At 38.6% G+C, this 25,826-nt stretch overlaps 1 protein-coding gene across 1 annotated transcript in view; it reads left to right on the top strand.

Annotated features, from left to right (window-relative positions):
- Nucleotides 1–25,826, top strand: part of LOC121730509 — a 137,245-nt gene that overhangs the window by 13,085 nt on the left and 98,334 nt on the right. The window contains exon 2 of the mRNA XM_042119583.1: nt 757–915. Coding sequence (XP_041975517.1) covers nt 851–915 — 65 coding nt within the window. The 5' untranslated portion in view covers nt 757–850. The remainder of the gene's footprint in view (nt 1–756; nt 916–25,826) is intronic.

Raw genomic sequence — 25,826 nt, forward strand, 5'->3', positions numbered from 1 at the left:
ATATGTAACTGGACTTGTACTGTTATGAGTGTTTCAGCTAAGTTTTTTGGCACATAACGAGAAGAAATCGTGATCTACATGAACATAATGAGTGCAAGCGTTAGATAACACGGAACGAGCGATACAGAGATAACCGCTAAATTCGGTTGGAATACATTATATTTTATTGAGTAACTTTGTATGTTAACACGATTAAATCATAACAATATAAATTATAATAATATTATGATTCTTTTGATATCATACACCGACTTGCAACGACTGCAATGTTACATTTTATTACAGTACATTGCTTAAAAATCAGATAATATTCTTATATAATATATTATACATACATATAGTTGACATCTTCTTTTTTTTTAAATTATATACATTTTCCCTTATTATTAAGTATCAATAATCGTTGTTATAAGGTTTTGGTTATTATTACATTATAAGAAAGGCACAAATATAGAGAACCGCAGGGAAGGATGTTTGTTCTCTGTGTACTTCCATAGCTTATAGAAAAAAATCAAAGTTAGTGTATAATGTATATCTAATATCGATAAATAACCTTAAGAAATATAACATAACATAATATTATTGAAAGTTATGAAATTGCCAATCAACGTTTGTCTCAGTTACATCATCTACTGGAAAGGACAGTTTTCTAAAGGCCGTGGTTTTACTGATGTCACAATAATGGTCCAACATTTTTGTTTTTCCATGGTAGTTGGTACAAAAATAGTAAAGTAACGCTTGTTTGTTTCTTTTCAGATTCTTGCGGATCTAGTGGTGTTGTGCTCAGTGAAGTATCTAATAATAATATAGTAGTGTTTTGAGTGTGTCTGTGCTGTGAAAGTGTGCCAAGATGATGACCCTGTACCGCACCATCAAAGGGACCAGCACGACCAAGAGAAAAAGACGGGAGAGGAGGTAAGAGACCTTTATTTTTTCCTTCCTATTAGGACTCGAGGCATTCTTAATTTGAATTAAGAAAGAATAGTAAGGTATAGATTTAAATAACTCGGGTGGTGCAACACTTAAACATAGAAGCGTTAATAATTAATTTTCGTAATGTGTTTAAAATTATTGCGCAGGCGCATCAAGATTTAATTTGCAGTAAAACTCGCACACTAGCGCTGTGCTGCTCTAGCGGCAATAACATGAACTATTTGGTTAAGACATTACTTTTACTCGATGAGCGCTGAGCTACGTAGTCTCGCAACCAGTCACTAGATGGAGCCACAAATGTCGTAGTAAATTATAAAATTAGAATTAATAAATATTTTAATAATTAATTCAACTTTTCGTGTTTATAATATTATCATTAATCATCAACCTTCGTTAAAAAGGTCAAAGCTTAATATTATTATTAGAAGTTAAACTTAATATTCTGATGCTGTTAAAACTATGCTAATAATTAATTTGTTATTTTGTGTAAATACAAAAAAAAAAAACAATTGAATTCTTCTAAATAATGTCTGCATCGAATTTAATTTCACTTTCTTCACACAGAAAATGTTTATATCGCTAGAATTATAGGAAGATCCTGCTTTGTTTAGGCTAAAAATGTAATAAGTACTAGTCGAAGACGTCGCATCCATCCAGATCCAAAACCACGACTTTAAACTTTACTGGAGAGGCTACTAATTTAAATTTTCTACAGTTTCACATAAATTGAAACTAAAAAGAGCCATATTATCTATACTATAATATATTATTATAATATTATAATTCTGCAGAGTTTGTTTGTTTGTTTGTTTGAACGCGCTAATCTCAGGAACTACTGGTCCGATTTGAAAAATTCTTTTAGTGTTGGATGGCCCATTGATCGAGAAAGGCTATAGGCTATATTTTATCACGCTAAGACTAATAGTAGCGAAGAAATAGAGGAAAATGTGTAAAAAACGGGGGAAATTATATGAAAGGGCTTATTTGAACGCGCTAATTTCAGAAACTACTAGTCCGATTTGAAAATTTCTTTCAGTGTTAGATAGACCATTTATTGAAAAAGTCTATAGGCTATATTTTATTACGCTAAGACATAGAGCGAATAAATAGAGGAAAATGTGTAAAAAACGGGGGAAATTATATGAAAGGGCTTATTTGAACGCGCTAATCTCAGAAAGTACTGGTTCGATTTGAAAATTTCTTTCAGTGTTAGATAGACCATTTATTGATAAAGTTTATAGGCTATATTTTATCACGCTAAGACTAATAAAAGCAAAGAAATAGAGGAAAATGTGGAAAAAACGGAGGGAAATTATTTGAAATTGCTTATTATCTTAAGAACTACTGGAGCAATTTTTATGTTATTTGCCAAACATGAAGAATAGACCACGTAAAGGGACAAAGGCTATTTTTTTGCGGAAAAATATACGGTTGCGTGAAATTCCTAAATTACGCAAGGAAAGCTGCGCAGAACATCTACATCTATACCTACTAATATTATAAATGCGAAAGTATCTTTGTCTGTCTGTCTGTCTCGCTTTCACGCCAAAACTACCGAACCAATTGTAATGAAATTTTGTATACAGATAGTCTAAAGCCTGAGAAAGGACATGGGCTACTTTTTACTGGAAAAAAGGGTTGTAAGGGGGTGAAAATACGAAAATTTGTTCAAATTAAGTTAGTTCCAAAAATTCATATTAGATGGAGCCGTGCGTCTCTTACATCGCGCTAACGCTTGCCCAACATCTTTCTATAAGAGGTCGTATCATCATGCATTTGAGTTTCGATTTTTTCGATTGTAATTTTTTTCGATTGTAATTTTTTTTTACATTCGATTGTAATATACAGTGACGTAACCTTAAATCTATCAATGATAAATAGTTTATAGGTAAGTTTGTGTAATTGGGGGGCTAAATAAGCTTTAAAATTAGGCATAAAATATAAACTTTAATTTAAAAAAAAAAAGAAATATTATGTGCACACTGCACAGCTGTTTTGATTTAAGGGGTACCAGGGTTTTTTTATAAAATCTTTTGACACCAATTTTGTTGACATCGCGCGCTATAAACTGAAGTCCACGCGGACGAAGTCGCGGGCAACAGCTAGTTATAAATATAAAGTTTAGCCTATGGGTTAGATATAATGTAGTTCGTTAGTCAAAATAACAAGGCTACACTGCAGTGACGTCATCAAATCAGCTCTACAGAATATATTTCGACCGCGTTATAAATGGATAAATAAGTAGCACGTGACGACTGAGATACATATAATTTAGTTCTATTAATCATCACTACAGTGCTATTAATTTTGTGATCATCCTCCCGTCCGTCTGTCGGTACTCGGTCGGATTAATTAGCAGCTGTATAATGATGATGGACCGCTACGAATTTGACTCCTTATAATTATAACGTGTATAGGGCACCAATATTTTATAGTCAGGGCTCAATTTTGGCATATCTGTTTCTATCGGCAATAAAACTGTGTTGTGATCTATGGCCCTATTCAAGGTCAGTATCTTTTAGCGCAGGGTTGAAGCAGATGGAAGCGAAATGTTAATGTAACATACAAAATTCATCACTAATTGTGGATCAATATTATGTAGGTATTCTATCCTTTTAAGATGAAGCAAAATCAAAGTATATCTTCATATTGTGAAGAAATCATTAAAATATCATCAAACAATTAAACAGTGGATCAAAATCGGTTCGTCAGCTTACGTTGTGGGCGTGAGAGAATTTGCTGATATACCTAATAGAATACACTCCACTCAAGTATAAAGTGACCCTAACTCTGACGCTGTGATGTCAGACTCGTGCAACATCTGACATGCGGGCATACATCAGGTGTATCTCCGCTCGATTGATGTTAACTATCGATTTAGTTCACGCCTACATCGACACTTTAACTTGTTATATACTTCGTGCACGAATGTAACTTTGTCCGTCTGTGCATAAAATTAAACATGCGCCTATTTTTAAATAAATTTTAAATAAATAAAATAAATAAAGTAAGAGGTATTTTTCTGAATCTTGTAGCCAAAAATAGTTGGTATGGTTATAAGATATTGGATGTTATTGTAATTATCAGCATATTCATCTTTTATTGGGAAATACTTTTTCCAAAAAATATGTACAGTCTGTAAAGATGTTTAGTTTTCATTTTGTTTTATTACAGGAAGAAATTTAACCTATTTTATTAAGCTAATGAGTATTACCAGTTTTGATGATCTCTTATTTCTTCCTGGTCTATTTTATGATATCATTACACTTTTTTTTTAAATTACAGCAAACTTCTAATTCCCCATCTTAGCTACTTTAAAATTATTAAAATAGCAAAAAAGATACAAAGGTCTGTCCTTGTATTTTATACAAGTGACAAAAACATCAACTTTGTAAGCTTGTCTAAATATTGTCACTAGCAGCTGGAGTCAGGCAGGCGAAGTCGCGGGTGGTGTAGTAGTGCGGTCGCGAGGTCAACAGTCCACACGTCGGCGGGTGATATCGCGGTGTCGCTGGCGTGTTCCAGATAAAATTAAACTTATTTATCGTGGACTATGTCGATGTGCGCCTGCGATGTCCCGGCGCTCCGAACATTTATTTTTAAACGGCCATTTTCTGTGTTCTGTGTGTCTGTCTGTACGTTTGTGTGGGAACTGATGTGACCATCGGACGATGTCTCGCTATTTAACACTTGATTAAATTCTTTTTGGTTGTATACCACTCGAACATAAATAGATTTACGCTCATTGAACGTTATGCTTATCAACTTACAAATACTTGCGTATTTTATACTGTCTCTTTTTGAAATCAAACCTTTTTATATAGAACTAGCTTTTGCCCGTGAATTTGCTCGCGTTACGAAGTATTATTATTAATTAGGTAGCAAAGTCTCAGTCCGATCGGTTTAAAATTGACAAAGTTTCATAAAAAACTATCAATTCTTAGCGGATGCCTACGTCATAACATCTATCTGCATGCCAAATTTCAATCCAGTGGTTTGGGTTGTGCGTTAATGATCACGATGTCAGTCAGTCAGTCACCCTTTGAGTTTATATATATTTAGAAGACTATAAAAATTTCGTTATTTTTTTTTGTATCAAATCTGGACTTATTATGATCACTTTTGGTACAAGAAAAAGCACAGAGATGGACCTTCTGTGTCAACAGACTACACGCGGAAAAATGTGCATTTTCCGCGGTCTCGTCGGATTTTTTTTCAAGCAACATAACATAGGTTTTGCTAGAATATTATGCTTGCATCAATAATAATAATAATAAATAGCAAATACATTAGGAGTACTCCCTTACATACATTTGAACACAATCATTAGTCCAGGTCGGTCTATAACGGCCACCCACGGGGCGAAACAATCCGCGCCGTGGGCCGATACGACACCATTCGACAGGTCCCGGCCGCGGTAGATGCTCCGAGATGGCCTATTTACCCTGTCCCTGTCCTGTAAATGACAGATAATGCGCGCCATCTTGAAATGTCAAGTGACAGTTCGATATTCAATTGTTTATGCAAACTACTCTACATCAGAGCACGTCAAATCACATACAATGCTCATATTAGGGCTCACCGGCGGTTTATCTTCAATAAAACGTACCTGACCTTGTTTTTAGTCTAAAGATTATAAAATAAAATGGTTTTAGGTCGTATATTCAGCCAGATAGGTATTTTTAGCTTTGTAAGCATTTCAATATTGTAGATTCCATAATTCTAGTAAATTTTATTAATATAACAAAAATATATAGTAATTACAACAGAACTCAGTGCAACAATTAAGACGGCAATTTTCTTTACATTTACGACAATTTTAGACCCGAGTCTGGGGGCCATGTTGGAAATGTTAATACGCAATCAACGTACGCAAAACGAACAAACGCAGAAATGGTCGTTCGCTATACCTTTTAGGTTCACGTCCTTTTACTTATTGCCTCTATCGGAACAAATTTTTAATTGGTATGCCCTTATCACGCGGATAAGCAAACAAAGCTTTTAAGATAGCGCGGTCCTAAGTGAGAACTTATGTTATACTAGATGCGCGGGCGCAGCGACCAGAGTACTAATGAGGGCGACAGCGCCTGGACTATTTTGCGAGTGTTATCTGTAATGGTCTGAGGGATTGTCATTGTTCAGTACTATTAATGTCAGTGTAATTAGGGACTTCAAACAATTAGCCGGTCAAAAGCTATTGAAGGTGAAAAATAATCACTCAACATGTAATGTAAATGTACAATAAATGTTATGTTATTAATATTGTCATTAACACGCAATGTAACAATAATATTGTGAAATAACCTACAATTAATAATAATATCTATGGACGCTTCACACCACGTCAGTCTGGCCCCGTGCTAAGTACCTGAAGGAGTTGAGTTACGGGTACCAGACAACGGAAATATATTTAATACCTACTTTTATACTATACATATATTTAAGATTTTTATTATATTATACACATATTTAATACACATCCATGACCCAGGAACTTTGAAAACTTTTTGTTCCGTCGGCGGGACTCGAAACCGCGACCCCCGGCTTGACCTACCAATAGCTTACCAACTGAGCCACAGAGGTCGTCGAATTATATTATTTATATATTAAAATGTAAGACAATGTGCGTTAAATTATGTTTTACTACCTATGTAGATTATGCCCGGCCGCGCACTAGCGAGCGGCCTGGCCGCTAGTGGGCGCCCGGGCTATGGGTCAGACGTTTCGGCACGCGTTGAAATCTTTTACACCACATGAAGGGTGTACGGTGTAAAAGAGCTCAACGCAACATTGTTTTTTGATATACGTATGTGTTTTGTGTTTATAATATCTGTAAAAATATCTGTAGATTTGCATACTGCATAGGTATACATAGAAAATAAAACATTTATTTCTCTTCTGGGGATATTACCCATAGAAGACATTGAGAACCGAAGAAGATAGTTTTACAGAAAAGATGACTCAAATACAGTGAGGTTTTAATTAGTAACGATTGGCACCACAATATAAAATGAACACGTTAACACGCTCCTTAATTTAGTTTAAAATGTTGTGACCGGAGTTTATGACGTGACGCGGCGATTACTCGCCAACACAAAACAAAAGAACGTCGAGCCCACAGCCCCGGACCGCATAATTTAGGCCCACTTGCACCAGCCTCGGTTAGAGTTGATCGTTGATTTAATATGTCATCTCTTTCGTTAACTTTATAAAGATAGAGAGTAACAGACATTGGTCCACATAGCACCTAGGCACCATCGGCTTTGTTGTAAGTGTTACTGTAAATAATTTATACTCAAAATAGTCTTCTTGACATTCTTTATGAACATACGGAGAACAAGACGAACACGATGTTTTATTACAATTCACTGTAACCCGGGATGATGCTAGTGGGCCTTCCAGTGTAAAACACAGGAGGCGCCGCGCATAAAACTGTCGTCAGCTCGACAACAAAAAACTCACAAAATTAAGAGTTTGCCGAGAAAAAGTTTATTCCTTTCAACAGTTGACAATTTAGATGTTTGCGATTTGAGATAATATCGTTTTGGGCCCCCGCTTAGTGCCCCCTGTGCGAGGAACATTACAATAAATTTTAACTGCAAATAATATAGAGTTTACTAAATAACGAGATGGTCTCATTAAATTAAACCGAAATAATAAAACTCAATTCTCACTCCATAAAGTGATTTCGTACTCTCCTACTACTGTATTTTAGAGTATAAACTTGGGAAACTTTGTGGATGGATGAATTGTTACTCATTTACGAAAAAGTTACCGAACGGGCAATTTATTGTTGGTATGAAATACATTTTTCTCTGCACCCGTGGCGGCGATGGCGGTAAAATGCTTTGTGCTAGTTTATGTCTTACCATTGTCGTATATATTTGTAGGTTCGTCGACTTACGAGTAATATGTTGGAGGAGGTTCCTGTAACTGTACAGCGTATCGTATTACCTCCAGCTACATACGAGTATTTTATTCTCAAACGTGTTACGCTGACATTTTATTATTAACTAAAAAGTTTCTCTACAGTAGATATTATAAGATTTAAACACTTACGGATTTTGTCGCGGGGTATTTTTGTTAATCCCGATGTTTCGGCTGCTTTACAGCGGCCGTGGTCACGGGTGGACTGAGGTGACAGGCGTCCAATTCATTGAAGTTCTTCAACTACCCGAAGACACATCAATTTTTGTTTGCGTTCCGATCTACGCAGAACGAACCACAGTGTTTTGAAGCCGAGGTGTCTTAGATTTGTGCGTTAGTTTGTTTATCACTGGATCCCAACTAGATGGCAGCACCCAGCCGTCTTCTCGGTTAGGGTGTTTTTTAATTTACATGGCCTCGCGTATCATTCTTGGATGGGATGGGATTAACAAAAGTGCCCCGCGACAAATTCCTGTCAAAATATGTCTTTAAGCCTTATAATATTATTCTCATGAGGTACCCGCGTAAACTTAAGAAATAATTTTTCTACAGTTACTAACTTTGTACTACAAAAGTAAATAAACGTACTTACTAAACCATCGGCAGTCGCGGTAGCACACGTATGGGACAAATTCACGAATAAATATGTCAGGATAATGTACGGGGACAGACGGGGACACGGTAGCGAGACGCGCGTCGCCTGTCGCCCGCCACACTACAAAATATATTAAACAGTAGACTGTACACTATACAATTTTGTGTGCGAATGCACGTTTCATTTTTGCTCTCTAAACACTGCATATTTATTGTACTAATTTTATAAATACCAAAGTGTGTCTGCATGTTCGTTACCTGTTCACGCTTTAACGCATGACTGTGAATCATTCAACTTTTGGTGGTATTTTAATAGAGATACCTACTTTAAGTCCTGATAAAGAATAGGGAATAGTTTTTATTCGGGAAATGAGTACGTTATCCGCGCGATGAACGATTTACGTTTCTATGAAATTACGGGCAACACTACTGTATGTTATTTATATTGTGGCAGTCTCCTGACGCTGCGCCTCGCCGCGGTAACGACCGACCGGACCGAGTGAGGACATCATTATATCTGACTTAGAGATATGTGTGATTGAGACGTCGACTTATTTCATGAAGATAGTATCTTTCGATTAATTTATTTGAAGATTTTCAGTACAAGAGTCGTAGAGGCTAGGAGTGTCAGGCTATGATTCATAAAGCAATGAATTTCCTCTCCGCATGGTCTATTTTGAATCATCGCGAGCGTGTAAAGGGGCGTACTCACTATTTCGACCTCGATTATGCGTATAGAGACAGCTTCGTAATCATGGCATCACCATCATGGCCCAAACGTGGAAAAAGTTGAAATTTTAATAGCGTGCGTTTTAATTTATCTTATGTGATTTATGTGGTCTCGCTGTCTTTAAATTTTCCTCGTTCACTATCCATTGTTCAGTATCTAGATGCAGTCGTCGTTCTCCAGTTCGTTTCCCCGAATTTGTTCATCATCAAACCCAGCATCGGTCCTTTGTTTTCGTCACAACGTAAACACGACGAAGTACCGCTCATCGTTTGGTGAATGAAGGCGATATTTATTGTATAACTGTACCGTGGATATCGCGCGCCGCACTGTCGTCGTAATTATAATGCGACATTTGCGCAATAAACTCCGCGCCCGCCGCGCCGCTCCGCGCCGCACCGCGCCGCGCTGCAGGTACGCGTTGATTTACGACAGGAATTAGAATGTGGCGCTCGCCGAAGTAGGTGATCATTTTTAAAACTGATGATTTAATTTAAACACGAGATATTTAGTATCTTAGTGGATTACATAAAATCAACAAGGTACAAAGCAAAGGGGCACAATGACTGATTATAAAATATCCTCCCTATCTGATGTCAGTAAAACAAAGTTTGTTCATAGTCATCTACTGCTGCTACGAGTATAAATTATTAAATTTGTTGTGATTCACCATTGCCGTAGATCTACCGTATCAGTAGTATAGAGACCCCCAGCAGGCTTAGCATGGCCACCAAAGAAACTGTTCATTTCTACGGAAAAATAGACAAAGTGACAGATCAGACAGACAGATGGAAATCCGCCATTTTGTCACTAAAATCTGTCAGTGTGTCTATTCTTTCCGGTTTCTAATGTTGCTATACTAAGCCTGCTGGCGTGTGTTGAATATGTGTTGGGCTAACACAAGACGGTTTTAATACGGGGTTAATCCCGGGTAGATCAGGGTCGCTATTAAGGTACTGAAAAGTTACCATAAGATGAGAATGATTGTCGCTGATTTATTTCAGTACAAAACGCACAACATAACAGTACTCGGCGCTCGTGACCCACAACCTCACAAGTTGGGACATTAGTGTGAGCGATACCCCGACCGCCCCAACCTGCTCGTATACGACTACACGTTTTGATGTTACACTAGTGACACTACAATTATATGCGGGCGACACTTCGTAGCCTTTCTCTGTAGACATTAAAAGAATCGTACACCTGTTATGGCTCCACGATATCCTGCTCTATGTCGAGGAGAATAGGGCTGGAATTGCATTGCGTTTTGAAATTTCACACGGCCATAAATTATGCGTAAATGCATCTTGATCCTCCTTATCATCAGATGGTTATGGTCCGTTTATGACACTGGACCGGCACTTGAACACTTGTCTTCACTTTCTCCGCCATCAACTAGATCTGAGCTTAAACTCCGCAGAACAGATGTATAATGTCGGTTTGTGATTCTATAAAACCATTGTTAGCGAGAAAAGTTGTGTAAGAAAGTTGTACGGTTACATGCTTAAGTCATTTATGGTTTTAGTGGAAAAGCTTACAAAACATTTTATATACAAAGTTACTAGCTATTTGACCGAGCTTAGCTCGGTATTCGATAAAACACGAATAAAATGACATTTTCTAAAAGTGATTCCTTGCTAGATCGATTTATCGACCCCGAAACCCCCTATATACTAAATTTCATGAAAATCGTTGGAGCCAATTCCGAGATTCCAATTATATAGAATTGCTCGTTTAAAGATATAAGATATACAAACCCTGCCGTTGTAGACGTCAGTCCCTATGACAGCTTAGCCTAAAATGTTTTTACTTATTGAGTAATTCCAAAAACTATATTTCAATTTACGAGTGACAAAGTTTAGCATAATTAGAGTTAATATCTTGATTCTAATAACCCATGCGGCTACTTGAACTCAAAGCAGCTTGTGACATCCCGAATAGCATTATACAGTATGTGTGGACTGTGGTTACAAAACCGAACTTCACGGTGCGAAAGGTCACAATAATTTTGTCTCGATCCCACTCAAATGTCACATACACTATTAATACCCTCGTAATTCCGTACTTAGATCACGTAATGTATTTAATAATGGTATAGTGCGTGAACCGTGAGGTCACAGCTGCAACCAAATGTCAACTTACGGTCAAAATAGCTTGTTAGTTCAAAGAAATGTAAAAAAATAGCAATTTTCATTTCCATATATATCGGTTATCAATAAGATTATCAAAATCGGAAGCCTCTGAACCTTTTCAATGTACTTTTTTTTATTATAAATACACAAAATACTTACGACTTAATTAAGATCGTTGGTGTCTCGATTTCAAAATTTAAAATAATAGTAAAATTACCCCAAAAATAGAGTGTCACATCCAAAGTTCCAATGTTCCAAAGTGACAGTCCCCACATTGGAACTTCGGATGTGACACGCTGTTTGCCTCGACATGCCTCACGAGTCATGACAAACAGCAACAAACGTCTATTAGTATACTTCCACTACACCTCAGAGACGGCGTGCAGAATATGACATTTGATCAAAGCGACGCGCTTAAGGGTAACCGTAGTAGCGGTACAAACACCTTGACTTAATTTTTCAAATACTCTACATTCCTTTTAGATCTGCATAGGACGCGGATTTGTCGCCGGAGCAATTCAGACCTTGTCGAAAAGTGTTATGGTTGTAATTTGAGGTGCGGGCGACACGAGTAGGAGCGAGATCGTGACTAGCGATTTCATTAGAGCGCGTGCGCGGCTTGCGACACGCCGCCAGCGCTGATATGAAGGTGATTTATTGCCCGATCTAGTCTATACACCTATCTCGTACGATAATTCACACCTATGGGTTATGACCTACCCGATACCCGTGGCGACGCGTTACTTTATCAAATCACAGGCAGCCGATTATTATAACTAATCATAATTACTATAAATTGTATTACTGTAAATTGTATTGTATTGACATATTACATTGCTTTAAGTCTATAAAAAAATAAAAAATAAAAATATCTTTTTTATTCAAAATGGGTATCATGATACACTTTTTGAATTAAACGAATTCAAAAGAGAGTACCTAATGAATTGCACTCTCTACGCTGTATTGAGTATCACTTGATAGTTGATACTGAAGGCTCTATAAAGTCCAGAGCCTTAACTAAGTCATCTAGATGCGGCCCTTCATCATACACGACAGGACGATATCGGATACGGCTCGTCGGCGTGTCGTGCCCGGACGTCGCGGGGCGCTCGTAAAGCCGCGCACTGATTGTTTTACTGTAACACGACTCCAAGACTCATTCTGTTTATTGCCTAGAGCTAGAAAACTGATAGATATGATTCAAAGTTAAGATGTTTGGCTAAACATTCATTTGTATTCGAGTCTAAAAATGGCAACCTCTTACTTGTATTCATTATTATTTTCATAATTTAATCTAGTCTATCCTATCTTTTAATTATCTGTCAGCTTTCTCAAAGGTATTCAAAATTTTTAAAAAAAGTTTCGTAACCAAAATCATAATACGAGAGTAAAATTTACATGATCTTTGTGTAGGATATTGTTCTACGAAAAAAAAATACAGGTGTAATGGGGCAATTTAGATGGGGACACCTTCTGCCTCAACATGGCTTGTCTATGCCTCTCCTCTAGGCGACTGCCTCGGCGGTCCCGTCTGCCGGCCATTCAAATGCCTCCGCAATTAATGGCGAACTGACTCGCCAGTACTTTGTACTGACCTGCGCCCGCGCAGGCCGCGCTGCAAGTAAAGTAATATAATATAATACAAGAATCCCCTGGTCGGTGCACACGGGAGACTAAATTTTCTCTGTCACCCACCATTTCAGACAAATAAAAATATATTCACTGTTACATTTTAATAGTATGAGTGACTCAGTGAACTTCGTATTACATGACACATGCCTCCTAATATTTCAAGACTCGAATATTTCAAGACTGAAATCAGCTAAATCGGTTTTTGGCGAGAGTTACCGTTTTTAGAGTTTTAGCGAGACTAATTTTTTTATTTATTATTCGATATATCTTATCGAAACAAAACATGTAGACGACGGAGACAGAGTTGCCCGTGCGCGCCATGCTTTACTGTTGAACTTTGATGTAAATATCTTACCGTCAGACCACCTGTTACTGTGTCGTAACAAGTATTATACCACACTTTGTCGTAAGAAACTGTTGGATATTTTATGTGTAGTAGATTGACGAGTATGTTCGAGGTACATCGAACAGATCAGCATTTTTTACATTATAATAATCGCTTTCGCATTTAGCGAGTGGAAGAGATTAATTTGACCAGTTCCATACATTTTATTAATTTACTTTAAAACTTGGATTTCGGGGTATTATATTATATTTCTACATTTTTAAATGCGAGTGTGTTTTTGAACGAGCATTTTAATTTAAATCGGTTGAAAGCCGACGTAATAATGTAACTTTAAATTCTCGGACGAACATAATCTGCAAAAAAATCGCAATAAACAATTCCGAACAAAGGTGAAAGGAGTTACAGATACGTCAAAATAGTTATAAATTAGGTACTGTATGTAAATGCGCGCCGACAGATGGGCGAGCATGAATGATGGCGCCGACTGCGCTCGTATCGTCGCCGTGTCGCAGCCGTGTCGCTTCCATGTCGTCTCGTCTAACGCGTAACAGGCTCTCGAGTCGACAGCGAGTACTTTATTAGGAGAAATAGAGAAATATTATATCATACAACTTACAGAACATAAGTACAGGCTTCGCTAGAAAACTATTCTTGTTTTCTCGCAAGATTCAGACTTTTGCTCGGTAACCATGACAAAGGCGTCAAAATTGTATTATTTGGTATTTACATTGGTTGTACATCACACATTAATAACGGAAATGTTATAATACTGCCAGTCCTTTATGGATTACACTGGAGCTATTTGCCTTCTCTTTTTTCAAGAATAGTAATATTATCATCATCAAAATAATGTCTCTACTGTTTCATGCTGATATTCATTGGACATAAAAAGTAATAAATCGTGGAGTCAGCAATAAATTAGCATCAGACTCATAATGAAGCGCAACACAAACGATCGTATTTATATGCTGCTACAGCGGTGAGTGAGTATACAGATGTAATGTGTCATCCGTCGACTCGATTACTAGCGCAAGGGTAGGTTAGTTATATTTCGAGTCTGCCATATTGGGGCCGTAAGAGATTGAATAACTAAATGAACGCAGAACGTTAGGTTTACAACGTGACAGATCGTATGTAAAAGTTTAACCTAAAATGTCTCTATGGTCCTATCCTTCCTTTAGAATCATGTGTGTCAGTAGTGGCCGGGGTCCGTCAGCGCATGCGCAGGGCGCGGGCGGCGGGCGGCGGACGGCGGCGGCTGACAGCGCAATGCTGCGCGCGCGCATTGTGAGCATTGAGCAGCCCGCCGCGCGCCGCCGGATGCGCCGGTTCTACACATGCCTCAAATAATAATCCATTTTACTATAGGTTATTGTCAAGGCTCATCCTCATATTTTATTGTAGGATAAGCTAGATTTACACGCTAAGAAAGGTGCTCGGCAGGCGAATCAGTCATTTTGTATTGCACAGACCTGCTGCTGCTGATATTCCCATCACATTATCGTCAACTTAACATGACTTAGGATTATTAGGAACGACGTAGTGGATACGAACCTGTCATCAAAAAATTCTACAATTAACGGTTAAAACGTTAAATAAATAATCAAAACAAACAACTAGTAAAATATATTTCGTCAGTATTATTTTGTATGAGGTAACTATCAATACTTGTTCTGTATGCACATTATTGTAATGTTCGTCGTCAGATTATGCAAATCCGCCGCATTATGTAAGGGACAGTAACGTACAAGTGTGTACAGTCGGCATTATAGACTGTATGCCAGTTCTGAATTTATGAGGAAACTTAGATGATCAATATGACTTCATAAATTTATTTAGCCCCTGAAACTACATTTTTTTTGAAAAGTTGTAGTTGCGTTAGTGAACAATAAAAAATATCGGCTTTACGAGTTTCTTACGCCGGTTCTTCTCGCCGGGTTAGTTCCCGAACCGGTGGTAGGCCCCAGTAGCAACAAAGTTCGGAAAATGTTTGAAAAAAATTTATTCTGAATAAATTTTTTTGACTTTGACTGTTACATGTATAATTAAAAGCCAATAATTAAAGTGTAAAACCGTTTTATCTAATCCCTGTTCCTGTAGATTCAATAATATTTATCACGGGGATATTGTGCTGTCTGTAGCCTGTGGGGATGTTCGGTGCAGCGAGCATGTGGCCGGGAGCGGCAGCGGGAGTCGGGAGTCGGGATGTAACGGTCGCAGGGCTACGTGTTCCGCGTTGGACCTGTCTCGTGATTTATACAACACTGTACTCTGTAACTGTGAGTTATATACCTCGGTGGAAGTCACCCCTATGTCTTTGGTCTAGGGGTGCTGCCGGAGGTAAAATAATTTTGAACGCACTCTTGACTTCCGTGTCGCGGAGCGTTTATTTTGATATTACAAATGTTGAAATAAGAAAAGGGCACACCGTACATTGCATGCTTCATCGGAACTCGAAAAATGTGCGTCTTTGTGTTATTTTAACATTTGAATCTATTTGAAGCATAGGTTTTGCTCTTTTTACACCCGATTGAGTTTAATCTGGAATATTAATGATATCTGTGGATATACTTTGATGAAACAAGACTTCGGATCGACCCTCGCCTCTCGCTTCTAGCTAGATGTGCGCGCGCAGGTCCCGAACATTCTCCGCAGATTTATTCCACTTCACACCCACTAATATGTAAATACCACCGCGTTACCCCGCCGAGCGACTGCGGCCCCTCCGGCCTAGACGATACAGGCCACATACGGTCGAGCGAGCGGTATCCTAAAATGGATCATACATCACGACCTACACCGGGCCCGCGCACGTAAATCAGCTCCGTCCTCGCGCGGGGCCCGCTAGATATCGTTTATGGCAATAAATATGGCGTAAACCGCCAGCCGCCATAAACTAGATCGCAGATTGTGTCGGGATGTAGAACGCCCGTGACGCCCGGTACCACGTGTCGATCTCGAAAGTCGAAACACACGCGTTTAAGCTACACTTTACACGCATGATGGATCGTCGATTTTTTCAGAAGATACTTGCGGCTAGTAAATCAGCTATTGATTGTAAATGTGAGATTCTGATGATCGAAAATATTGTTCTCTGAAAACAACATGTACGAACTACGAATATGTAGGGTAGACCGTACATCTTCGTAAACCCGAAGATAAATATACTCGTAGACAGCAGATTGTTTTTATTATTTAAACTAACCTGACTTTATTGGTATTTAGATAGTATTATATTGGTAAGGGACTCTGTATTTTCTTGTAAAATAATTAGGGGTTTAGTGGTTTGGGTGTCCACAGATAAGAAATAAAGACCTTTTTTTTTATTCGATGAATCTTTAAGTGGCTATTAGTATAGTCACTCGAAGATTTAATTAACTTCATCAAAAATTTAATCAACTTAAAAATTATTTTCTTAGGCTGCAAAATAATACTTTTACTTGCAATCACGATAATAAATTGAAAGTTCCGTGACAAATAAGTAAGTTGAATTGCCATTGTAGAGCTCTACCTGCCCGTAGCAGCCCGTAGTAACCACCGATCAGCCGAGCCAGCCACTCGAGACAACAAACGTGTAATTTCAAGGTAAAAGTTTAGAGAAACTTTATACTTAACAACACTTAGAGTTTGCAATTGCTCTAATTTGTGATCATAAATCTATGACACTTGTTAGGTTGATTTGATTTTGTAATACGTCGTCGATTAAATTATTGAGTGCAACATTTAAGACTGTGGACGGTAACGTAATGTCAGGTAACAGATAATTAGGAATTTTGGAATAAAGTGTCTCATTAGTCGACTAATTAACACTCAAACTAATCGATCAAACATCGTTCGACATGCCGTGCCCCACTCAAGGTACGAGCTGTTTAAAAATACGTTAAAACATGCACCGATCTCGATGCCAAATTAAAACGAATCACCAACAGATTACTCACATCGACACGCCGCACCAATATTAATGGCGTCGTCCATCAGCATTAACATCCCGCGATCGATTAATGAAGATATGGTTTGCCAATTTGTGTTCCTCGAAGTCGTTCCTCAGTTTGCCACCGATCTGGCGTGACATGTGCTGGCATGTCGGGGGCTGGCGTGCCGGGGGCAGGCGTGCCAGGGGTTGGTATGCCGGGGGCTGGCGTGCCGGGGGCTGGCGTGCCGGGGGCTGGCGTGCCGGGGGCTGGCGTGCCGCGGGGGCTGGCGTGCCGGGGGCTTGCGTGCCGAGGGCTGGCATGCCGGGGGCTGGCGTGCCGGGGGCAGGCGTGCCAGGGGTCGGTATGCCGGGGGCTGGCGTGCCGGGGGCTGGCGTGCCGGGGGCTGGCGTGCCGCGGGGGCTGGCGTGCCGGGGGCTTGCGTGCCGAGGGCTGCCATGCCGGGAGCTGGCGTGCCGGGTCAGTATGAGCAAGTCATCCGTGTGCACTGCGCACATGTGTAAGCGCACCGTTAGGTTAGCCCTCGCTAAAGCTCCTGTTAGGTGGCCGAATATTTTTACGAACATTATTGAAAAAAATGTTTTTGAAGCATGATCATGTTCATTGTCTAATATCTGGCACGTGTAAAAATATACATAAGTGAGTAATATTTCAATAAGGATACGGGCAGCGAAGGTCTATGAGCATACGAGTAAACAATCTTCAAACGCGGGTAAATTACGATTTGGTTATAAACGAATAAAAACGTTATTTAATTTTATTGTTAATGTAAATATTTGTATTAAAAATCGTGGGTCATCAAAATAGTATTATAGGAGATTGGTAGCTAATTTTAACGTTTTTTTATTGCTGACAATACACACACATTTGATGATATGAACCTCGCCTTACAACCTCAGCCATCAGCTGTCAATATGGGGCGTGTTTGCCGTCCAACTGTAACTCCAAACGAACGCCAACTATTTGTTCGGCCCAAATCATATCGGTGCATCTCCTGTTCCAGGAACTGCAATTAACTGTTACTCGTGTTTAACTGTTCATTAGTTTTATTTTTAACTCCGACATTTATCGGATATTCGGAACGTAAAAAAAATTGTTGGTGTATTGTAGAGTTAAGGCATGTAGAGTTGAGACTCTACAGTCTAGAAATCTAGAGCGCATATTATTACCATTTAGTACTTTTTGACAGTGCCAGTCAGTAGTTTAATAGAGACTATTGTGGACACTAGTGTGGACGAAATCCGAGCGGCGGGTCGACGTTATTGCTCGATCGAGCAAAACCGTATGTGAGTACTTAGCATATCTGTATATTGTTACCAAAAATGAATAAAAAAACTCTTGTGATAATAAATTATAATAATTTCCCAATAATGAAACAAATGCGCCCGAAGACTGAACCCCGTGTGATCGTGTATTGTAATATGGTAGGTTCAACCAATGTAATAGCCAGCTTTGGATAGGTGTCTAATATAATATGTAAATAAATCTTCATTAAAAATAACATAGTTTAAACAAAAAAGTACGCGTTTGCCTTCAGTAAAATATCAAATAGTGGTCGGCAAGGTCGCCGGCCGCTGATTTTTCTTTAATTGACACCTTTTATAGCGAACAGGAATCCGTAGCGTTCGACAACTACACGCCAGCTTTACACTTAGTACGGTGGGCGAGACTCTTACGCCGACGACATAGGGTTCAAGTTCCGAGGAAACTCTGGATGTCGCGTAGCTAGTACTGCGCATGACCATCGGCAGAAGATTCTCCGCTGAATTATTCAACATGTGTGCCCTAGTAGCCTAAAAGTTCTGTACTTGGTTTACTAGTTCTAATTATGTGATCGACGAGTTTACTTAACAAGTCAATACGGCCTTCGGATCTTTCCCTTATACTTCATAGTATAATGTTTTAACATAAATTGCTTTTAAAGATTCTTAGAGACCTTCGTTTTTGTCAGTCACCACTTTCTATATTAAGTATCAGCTGGCTGTAGCCTCCGTCCTACGTACTCGTACAGTAAGTTCGTCCCCCGTGAGTCGAATACCGCGGGTTCATCTTCCTGGCACACATTAGTCGCGGGACGAATTCGGGCCGCGCTGAGTTATGTAATGCGCCGCTTAACCTGTGTAGCGCGCATCCGATTTCAGATACCGGCGCACTTGCACCAGTGAGAAACTATACTATGCTATAAATATTATTTTCCTGTAATAGCTGAAGTTCATACATTAAACCTCGCTTAAAATATTGCCATGTCAAGTACATCAAGCAATAAATAAGTTATAAAATATGAAAAGGTTAACAAAGCCAATAAAAAATCAACATGAAATTCAAGAATATGTTTAAAATCCGAAATGTTGAGCATCCGATAATGAATAAGAGAATATAAAATTTCAGAGTTATTGTCCGTGTACAATATTATCGCTCTGGCTGGAGGAGGGTGCTAGGTGGTCCATGATTTACGAGCGGCGCGGGAGTGTCGGGTATCCTACCGACTGCCCCAAATACAGTTACGGGACCTGACGTGCGCCCGCCGCCCGCCGGCCAGTGCGCGCGGAATATACAATTGCCACTTACAAGCATTACAAAATGCCTGATAATCGAATATTTATGTATCATAACTCAGGCTCAATTTAATCCAAACTTAGTCAAAAGGCTTAAACCAGTTAAAATAGAATTAAAGTTAAACGTTACATTACATTGTAGGTATTATTGTACTGTACTCGTACGGTCCTCGTAAGTACCGTAAGATACTTTGAATACTCGTTGTATTGTACTTCATTTTAACATTGAAGTTCAATTTTATATGAACGCACAAGTAAACGTAACAACAGAATTATTGCGTGTTAAAAGTTATAGAAGAGGAATCGAAGTCTTGTGGCGAGGATCACTCCTATAAAAACTCCGAGATCAAGATGCAATAACTACGTACGGACTATAATGTATGAATATGTGTCACAAAAACAAAATACATATTTAGCTCGTACGTTGTAAAAGGTTTCACAGCAAACGGGACCCCATTGTGAGCGTAACGGTCCTCGCGTCAAACAAATAACTCTTTTGGCGGCAACACGTAGGAGGCAGGACGTATTGTGAACGTCGTAATGTTCCCTGATGTTATCATACGACGTCAACATGTGCAAAGTGATTTAATTATAACCTCCTTACAAATAAAAAGATCCACACTGTTTGAACGGACGTAAAAGCTATAAAATGTTTTGTCTAATACGTTACAAAAGTGGTCTGTATATTTAGTGTTAGGGGATGTCTCACCACTTACTGATAAATGCCGGATAAGCTATCCACAACTTATCTGACAGATACTCCATACTCTATATCTGTCAGATAAATTTGTGGATAAGCCTATCCAACACTTATCAGTAAGTGGTGAAACAGGCCCTTAATCCTTTTGTAAGGTGGTACAATATTATCTACCTTAATTAAGATGTACGTAATATACGAAAGAAATGAGCTAGCAGCAACCGTGTAATCGTGGTTCTTGAGCTGAATATAGTACACAGTACACACGCCTTACAAACTATATACGGATATTGTAACAATTTTACTATTATGTTGAGTGCTACCTAGTATTTTCGTCACTAGTATCGTATCTACATCAGTGACAGTACTCGCGTCGTAGCTCACCCGGTGCCGATAAATAACGCAATATGAGACCGATTCATTATATTAATATTATACTGTTTCATTTCGCATTTCTTTTCGAAACTTGTTTTGTTTTATTTTTGGCCGAGATTACGTAAAAGTAAGGGTTGCTACTTATATTGTTTTGTAATACTTACTGTTACAGTTATCTTGTGGCACGATGATAAAGAAAATTTTGACAATTTAATATAGCTGTATGATGTACGAGCTATAGCTAAGCTCTAAAATATTATAAGTATAAATTGATGTTTGAAGTAGCAGGAACCATAACAAATATCTCAATATATTTTTGTCGATAACGCCAGCCCTATCACAGAAGAAGACGGATAGCAGGAAGTGTAGGTTCAGTTATACTGGCGCCTGCGGGCACTGGCGTGGCGGGGCGGTGCGGGACGGCGCGGGGCGGCGCGGGGCGGCGGGGTGGGACCGAAATTAATATCAATATGATTAAACCGCGCACCAGTCATACTCCGAGTTCATTTTTATGTGAGTATGATTAAATGCCCCGCGACCACCCGTGACGTCACACTCTGAACTTATACTGTGAGTATACTCGTATTCATGTACGCTCGTGGTTAATTCCATCCCGAATAAATTATTCAACTACTGAGTTGTTTAACGTTAACCAGTAAGCGAGCTAGACTAGAAATGACGAGTAGCTTTACACTTTCAATCATCTGTGCTTAAAAAAAGAAATTCAAAATCTGTTCTTACTTTTGGAAGCTACGATGCGACAGACACCCGAGAGCTACCGAGAACCACCAAACATCGCTACGCGTTGAGGTCTTTTATACCGTGACCTCCGCGCTGTACTAAAAACTTAAACGCGTGATGCAACGCGATAAAGATAGAAATTTGATTAATACGTGAATCGAATATAATTCGGGGGTTAAAAAGACAGTTATTGTGTTCCATTGTTTTATAATGAAATACAATATAACTGTCTGTGTATAAGTTATATGGATCGCAATATGTACGCCAATATCATAACATCAAAATTTAAGTAACTATTATTTTTGCGCCGGCTGCTTAACAAACTCTAAGTTATTTAATCCTACAAACGAACAATATTGAGGCATGTAAAGGATATTTTGCAAGCGCCATTTCAATAAATTCCAATACAAAATCAAATAATATTATGTAAATTGACCACGATATCAATACCAGTATCTTAAAGGCGAATCGATTAGACCAGCTTAAATGACCAAGCTTGTCGACGACCAGTACCACACGAGAGGTCAACTAACACTGGTCGGCGGTGCAATAAATTACGAATATTTTATTGGGAGTTAATAAAAAAGACTATATTCGATTAAAATGTTTGTCGTTCTGCAAATGTTCTGCGGTGACGAAACTTTTCAAGTTCATAATGTTATAGTAACAGGTAAACTATGTTGATCATATTATTTTATTTTTTATTTGACCTTTTTATATTTTATTCGGCTGCGACTGATCTAAGAGAAATATTTCCACTCTGTATGTATGAGTGCGTACCACTCAGTCAAATTATTATTATCTGTTTCTACGCAGCCACGCAGTGCACACTCAATACTAATAATAAAAAGATCTAGGTGCCTTCAGCCTCCAGACCTGAGACAGTAGACGAGCGTCAAATTTACCTTATCATAATATGAAGAGATGTATGTCGGGTCGACTGGAGGAGCATATTGTGTCACGTACTTACACGAGGTAGACTTACCGCGAGTAGAACATTACTTTTACGAGTATTACGCAAACGTTGCGCAAGCGCAATTACAATATTTACGCGTTTTGTGTTAATTACAGAATTTTATTATATTTGTATGGTAATTAGAACCTCATTTTTGAGTTTAAGTAATTCGTGTAGAGTGTGTTGCGTTAAACATGGTTTATGGCTGAGCTTTCATCATGTACGACATTCTAGATATTATCGGCGTCAGAACAAACAACACAAAAATTATTAGGCTAATTGAGCAACGTGATTCTTATAATTGATTATATTATTTCAATTATACTTGGTGCGAAAAACCTATATACAAAGATAGCAAAAAAGGATATGGGCGAATAGCCCATAGACGGCCCCAAATTACATAAATAAATAAAAAAAACCTGATTCTTCACTCGTGGCAGTGAAAGTGTTTTGAGGTTGTTTAGATATTTCGTTTTCGCGCAAAAAATAGCTTCTTTAGACGGCCCAAAACAAATTGCAGATTCAAGGAGGCGGAGATAAAATTTAACAGTAACGAGGTATAAAGTTTTCCCCGATTGAGTCATTACCCGGTAAGTTGACAGTAACTCTGCAAATTGAAGGTCGCGATTCGGCGAAACCCGCGCCCGTCAGCTGTTATTACCATAATGTGGCTGATCATACCCCGCGCCCGGGGTCAACGACCTGCCTACCTACTCCGAGATACCTACCTGGTGCTGTCACCAAAATATGTGATTTACTCATCACATACTTAATACAATGTCACTGAGTTTGATTAACCATTACCCCAGAATAATTTAGTAACCATGCTAGGGTTAAACATACATTTAAAATGTAAATCGTACGGTGTAACAACAATTAATTTGTACAATTTCAATTTAGTCCAAAAACATCGCAGTCAGCACTGATTGTAATATTGTAAGTTGCCGCACTGAAATATTTGACCAATTTCCTCAAAAGATAAGGAGAAATGCTGTGGTCCAGGCAGCCATATTCATTAACGGATAACCCAAGTTAAACTATTAGGAGTCAGAGGTAAGTGGTTCTCGCTGTATTACACAAAATATATCAATTGCAGTATTCCTTCTGCGAAAACATTCCAAAAGTGTATGCAAATTATAGTATTATACCCTGTTCGGAGCTTGAAACTAACTAAAAGGTTTAATCCGACCAAAATGATGCGTCATCGTATTACTTTATAGCGCAAAAAATAAGTCACATTTAAATTTGTAGCACTATGTGTTCAGTTTACTTAGGTTCTGTTTAATAAGTTTAAGATTCAATATTAAAATGCTCTATTACATGATTTTAATTAGTTGCAATATTCTCAGTCTTACAGACGTAAGGAAGTAAAGGCCAAAGTAGTCGTCGGTGTGGGTGGAGGAGCTCGTTTAGCCGTAGACAATTACTGAAATGCCCAAACACGGCCGCCAGATTGTCAGATAACTAGACAACTCTACATTTTATATATAGTTCAGGTACATATATTGTACCTAAGAGCGTAAACAGCACTTGCAAACTTTAGCCATTAGTCTAAGGGCCTGTTTCACCACTTCCTGATAAGGTGCCGGATAGGCTTATTTGACAGATTCTCCATACTCTATCTGTCAAGTTAAGTGATGGATAGCCTTATCAGGAAGTGGTGAAACAGGCCCTAAGTCTATATTTATAAGTCTACAGTGTAGATACCGCGACTAGTAAAATAGATTATGATAACAATTTTGTATACTATAGAAAACTCTGCGCGCAAAATCTCGGGAGCTAAACATCAACCTAGCTGAAAGTGATGTGCGTATAAAAAAAATTGTTGTTTATATTGTTCAAGTATCGTCTAGGGTGGAATATTTGCAAGGTGATGGGTGGGATTCCGCAGTGGGCTGGAAAGCCCAGCGGTGAGTCAGTACCCAGCACCGTGGGCGTGGAATTGGCCCACTTTTTACAAGTATTGTCAATTTTTGGCAGACCACAATAATTACTACTTATGTGTATGTTAATAGGTTAACTTCATAATGTTTGAATTAACATTATTTTAAAATTAAGACTTGATACGCGCTCTAGTCGAACCTAACTGCTATATTATAATATTACGTTTGGTACCTCTTCAGTCTTCACGCGTAGATTCGCCTTTTATAGACTTAGTTTTGGTGAATAAGTATTTAGTTTGGTGGGTAAGGTTAGAATCCATCGAGCATCTCGACCATGAATGAGTCCGCCTTTAGTTTTTTTACAAAACAAGTTCAAGCTTTGCCTCATATTTGGTATAAGTACGTCAAAGGAGTATTGCTTCTGTCGCTCATGCTCCTATTGCAAATTAGGCTCCGACTAGACTCATAACAGTACTCTCAGCAAGGGCACGGGACGGCTGAATGAATCACGCCGCGCCGCCTGAAACAATGCGCAGGACATGACGGGGTCAATGACGCGTGTGACATGACAGATGGCTAGCGACCGACTCGCCTAAATTAAATGGTTTAAATTTTTTAAATTTTCGGTTTACACGTGGTACTCAAGTATGTGGTTTTACCTTGTTTATCTAGGTACAAACCCTTGTGAATTTTTAAAGAAGAAAGTAAGTCTAAACACGATGCTAAATCTAACAATTTTATATCATTTTGGAAGTCGCTAAAATGAATCGCCCATAATTTTATTGACTTCCATATACGACGAAAAATCTATGTCCATTTATAACAAAAAAAAAAACGGCTAAAACAATCCATACACATTTAGGCTATTTCGATAAGAAGCCATTGCAATAAAAGCCTCTCGAAGTTTAAATATAGAACAACAATGAGGCTGTACAAGGTCAGGTTTAGGAGTAAAAACCTTCGGCGCGCAACTGTCGATATCCGCGTGACGTCACACGCGTCCACACCACCGCTGACGTTCAGTGACGTCACACACGTTGATTGCTACAGTGTGTCACATTTTCGACAGTTTTTTTCCCTCGTTGGAAATAATTTGGCCCTAGCCAAGATAGGCTAGTATTCAAAATAATAATTATTATTATTTTATAATATAATTTTAAATATCTTGGCCCACTTAGGCGTATTTGTAGATAAGTCAAAGGTTCTTCTCTAGTAGTCCAGAGCCAGTAGCCTTATCTAACACTTAATACTTAGCAACATCTCATGCCATGAGATTTTGGAATATTCAAGACTAGATGACGCCTGCAACTCCGTTGCGCCAAAATTCATTTATCGCACGGGATTTCTCTTCCCGGGACTCTAAGTATCTCCATACCAAATTTTAGCAAAATCGGTTC

This window comes from Aricia agestis, chromosome 9, assembly GCF_905147365.1.
Source record: "Aricia agestis chromosome 9, ilAriAges1.1, whole genome shotgun sequence".
Taxonomy (NCBI): Eukaryota; Metazoa; Arthropoda; class Insecta; order Lepidoptera; family Lycaenidae; genus Aricia; species Aricia agestis.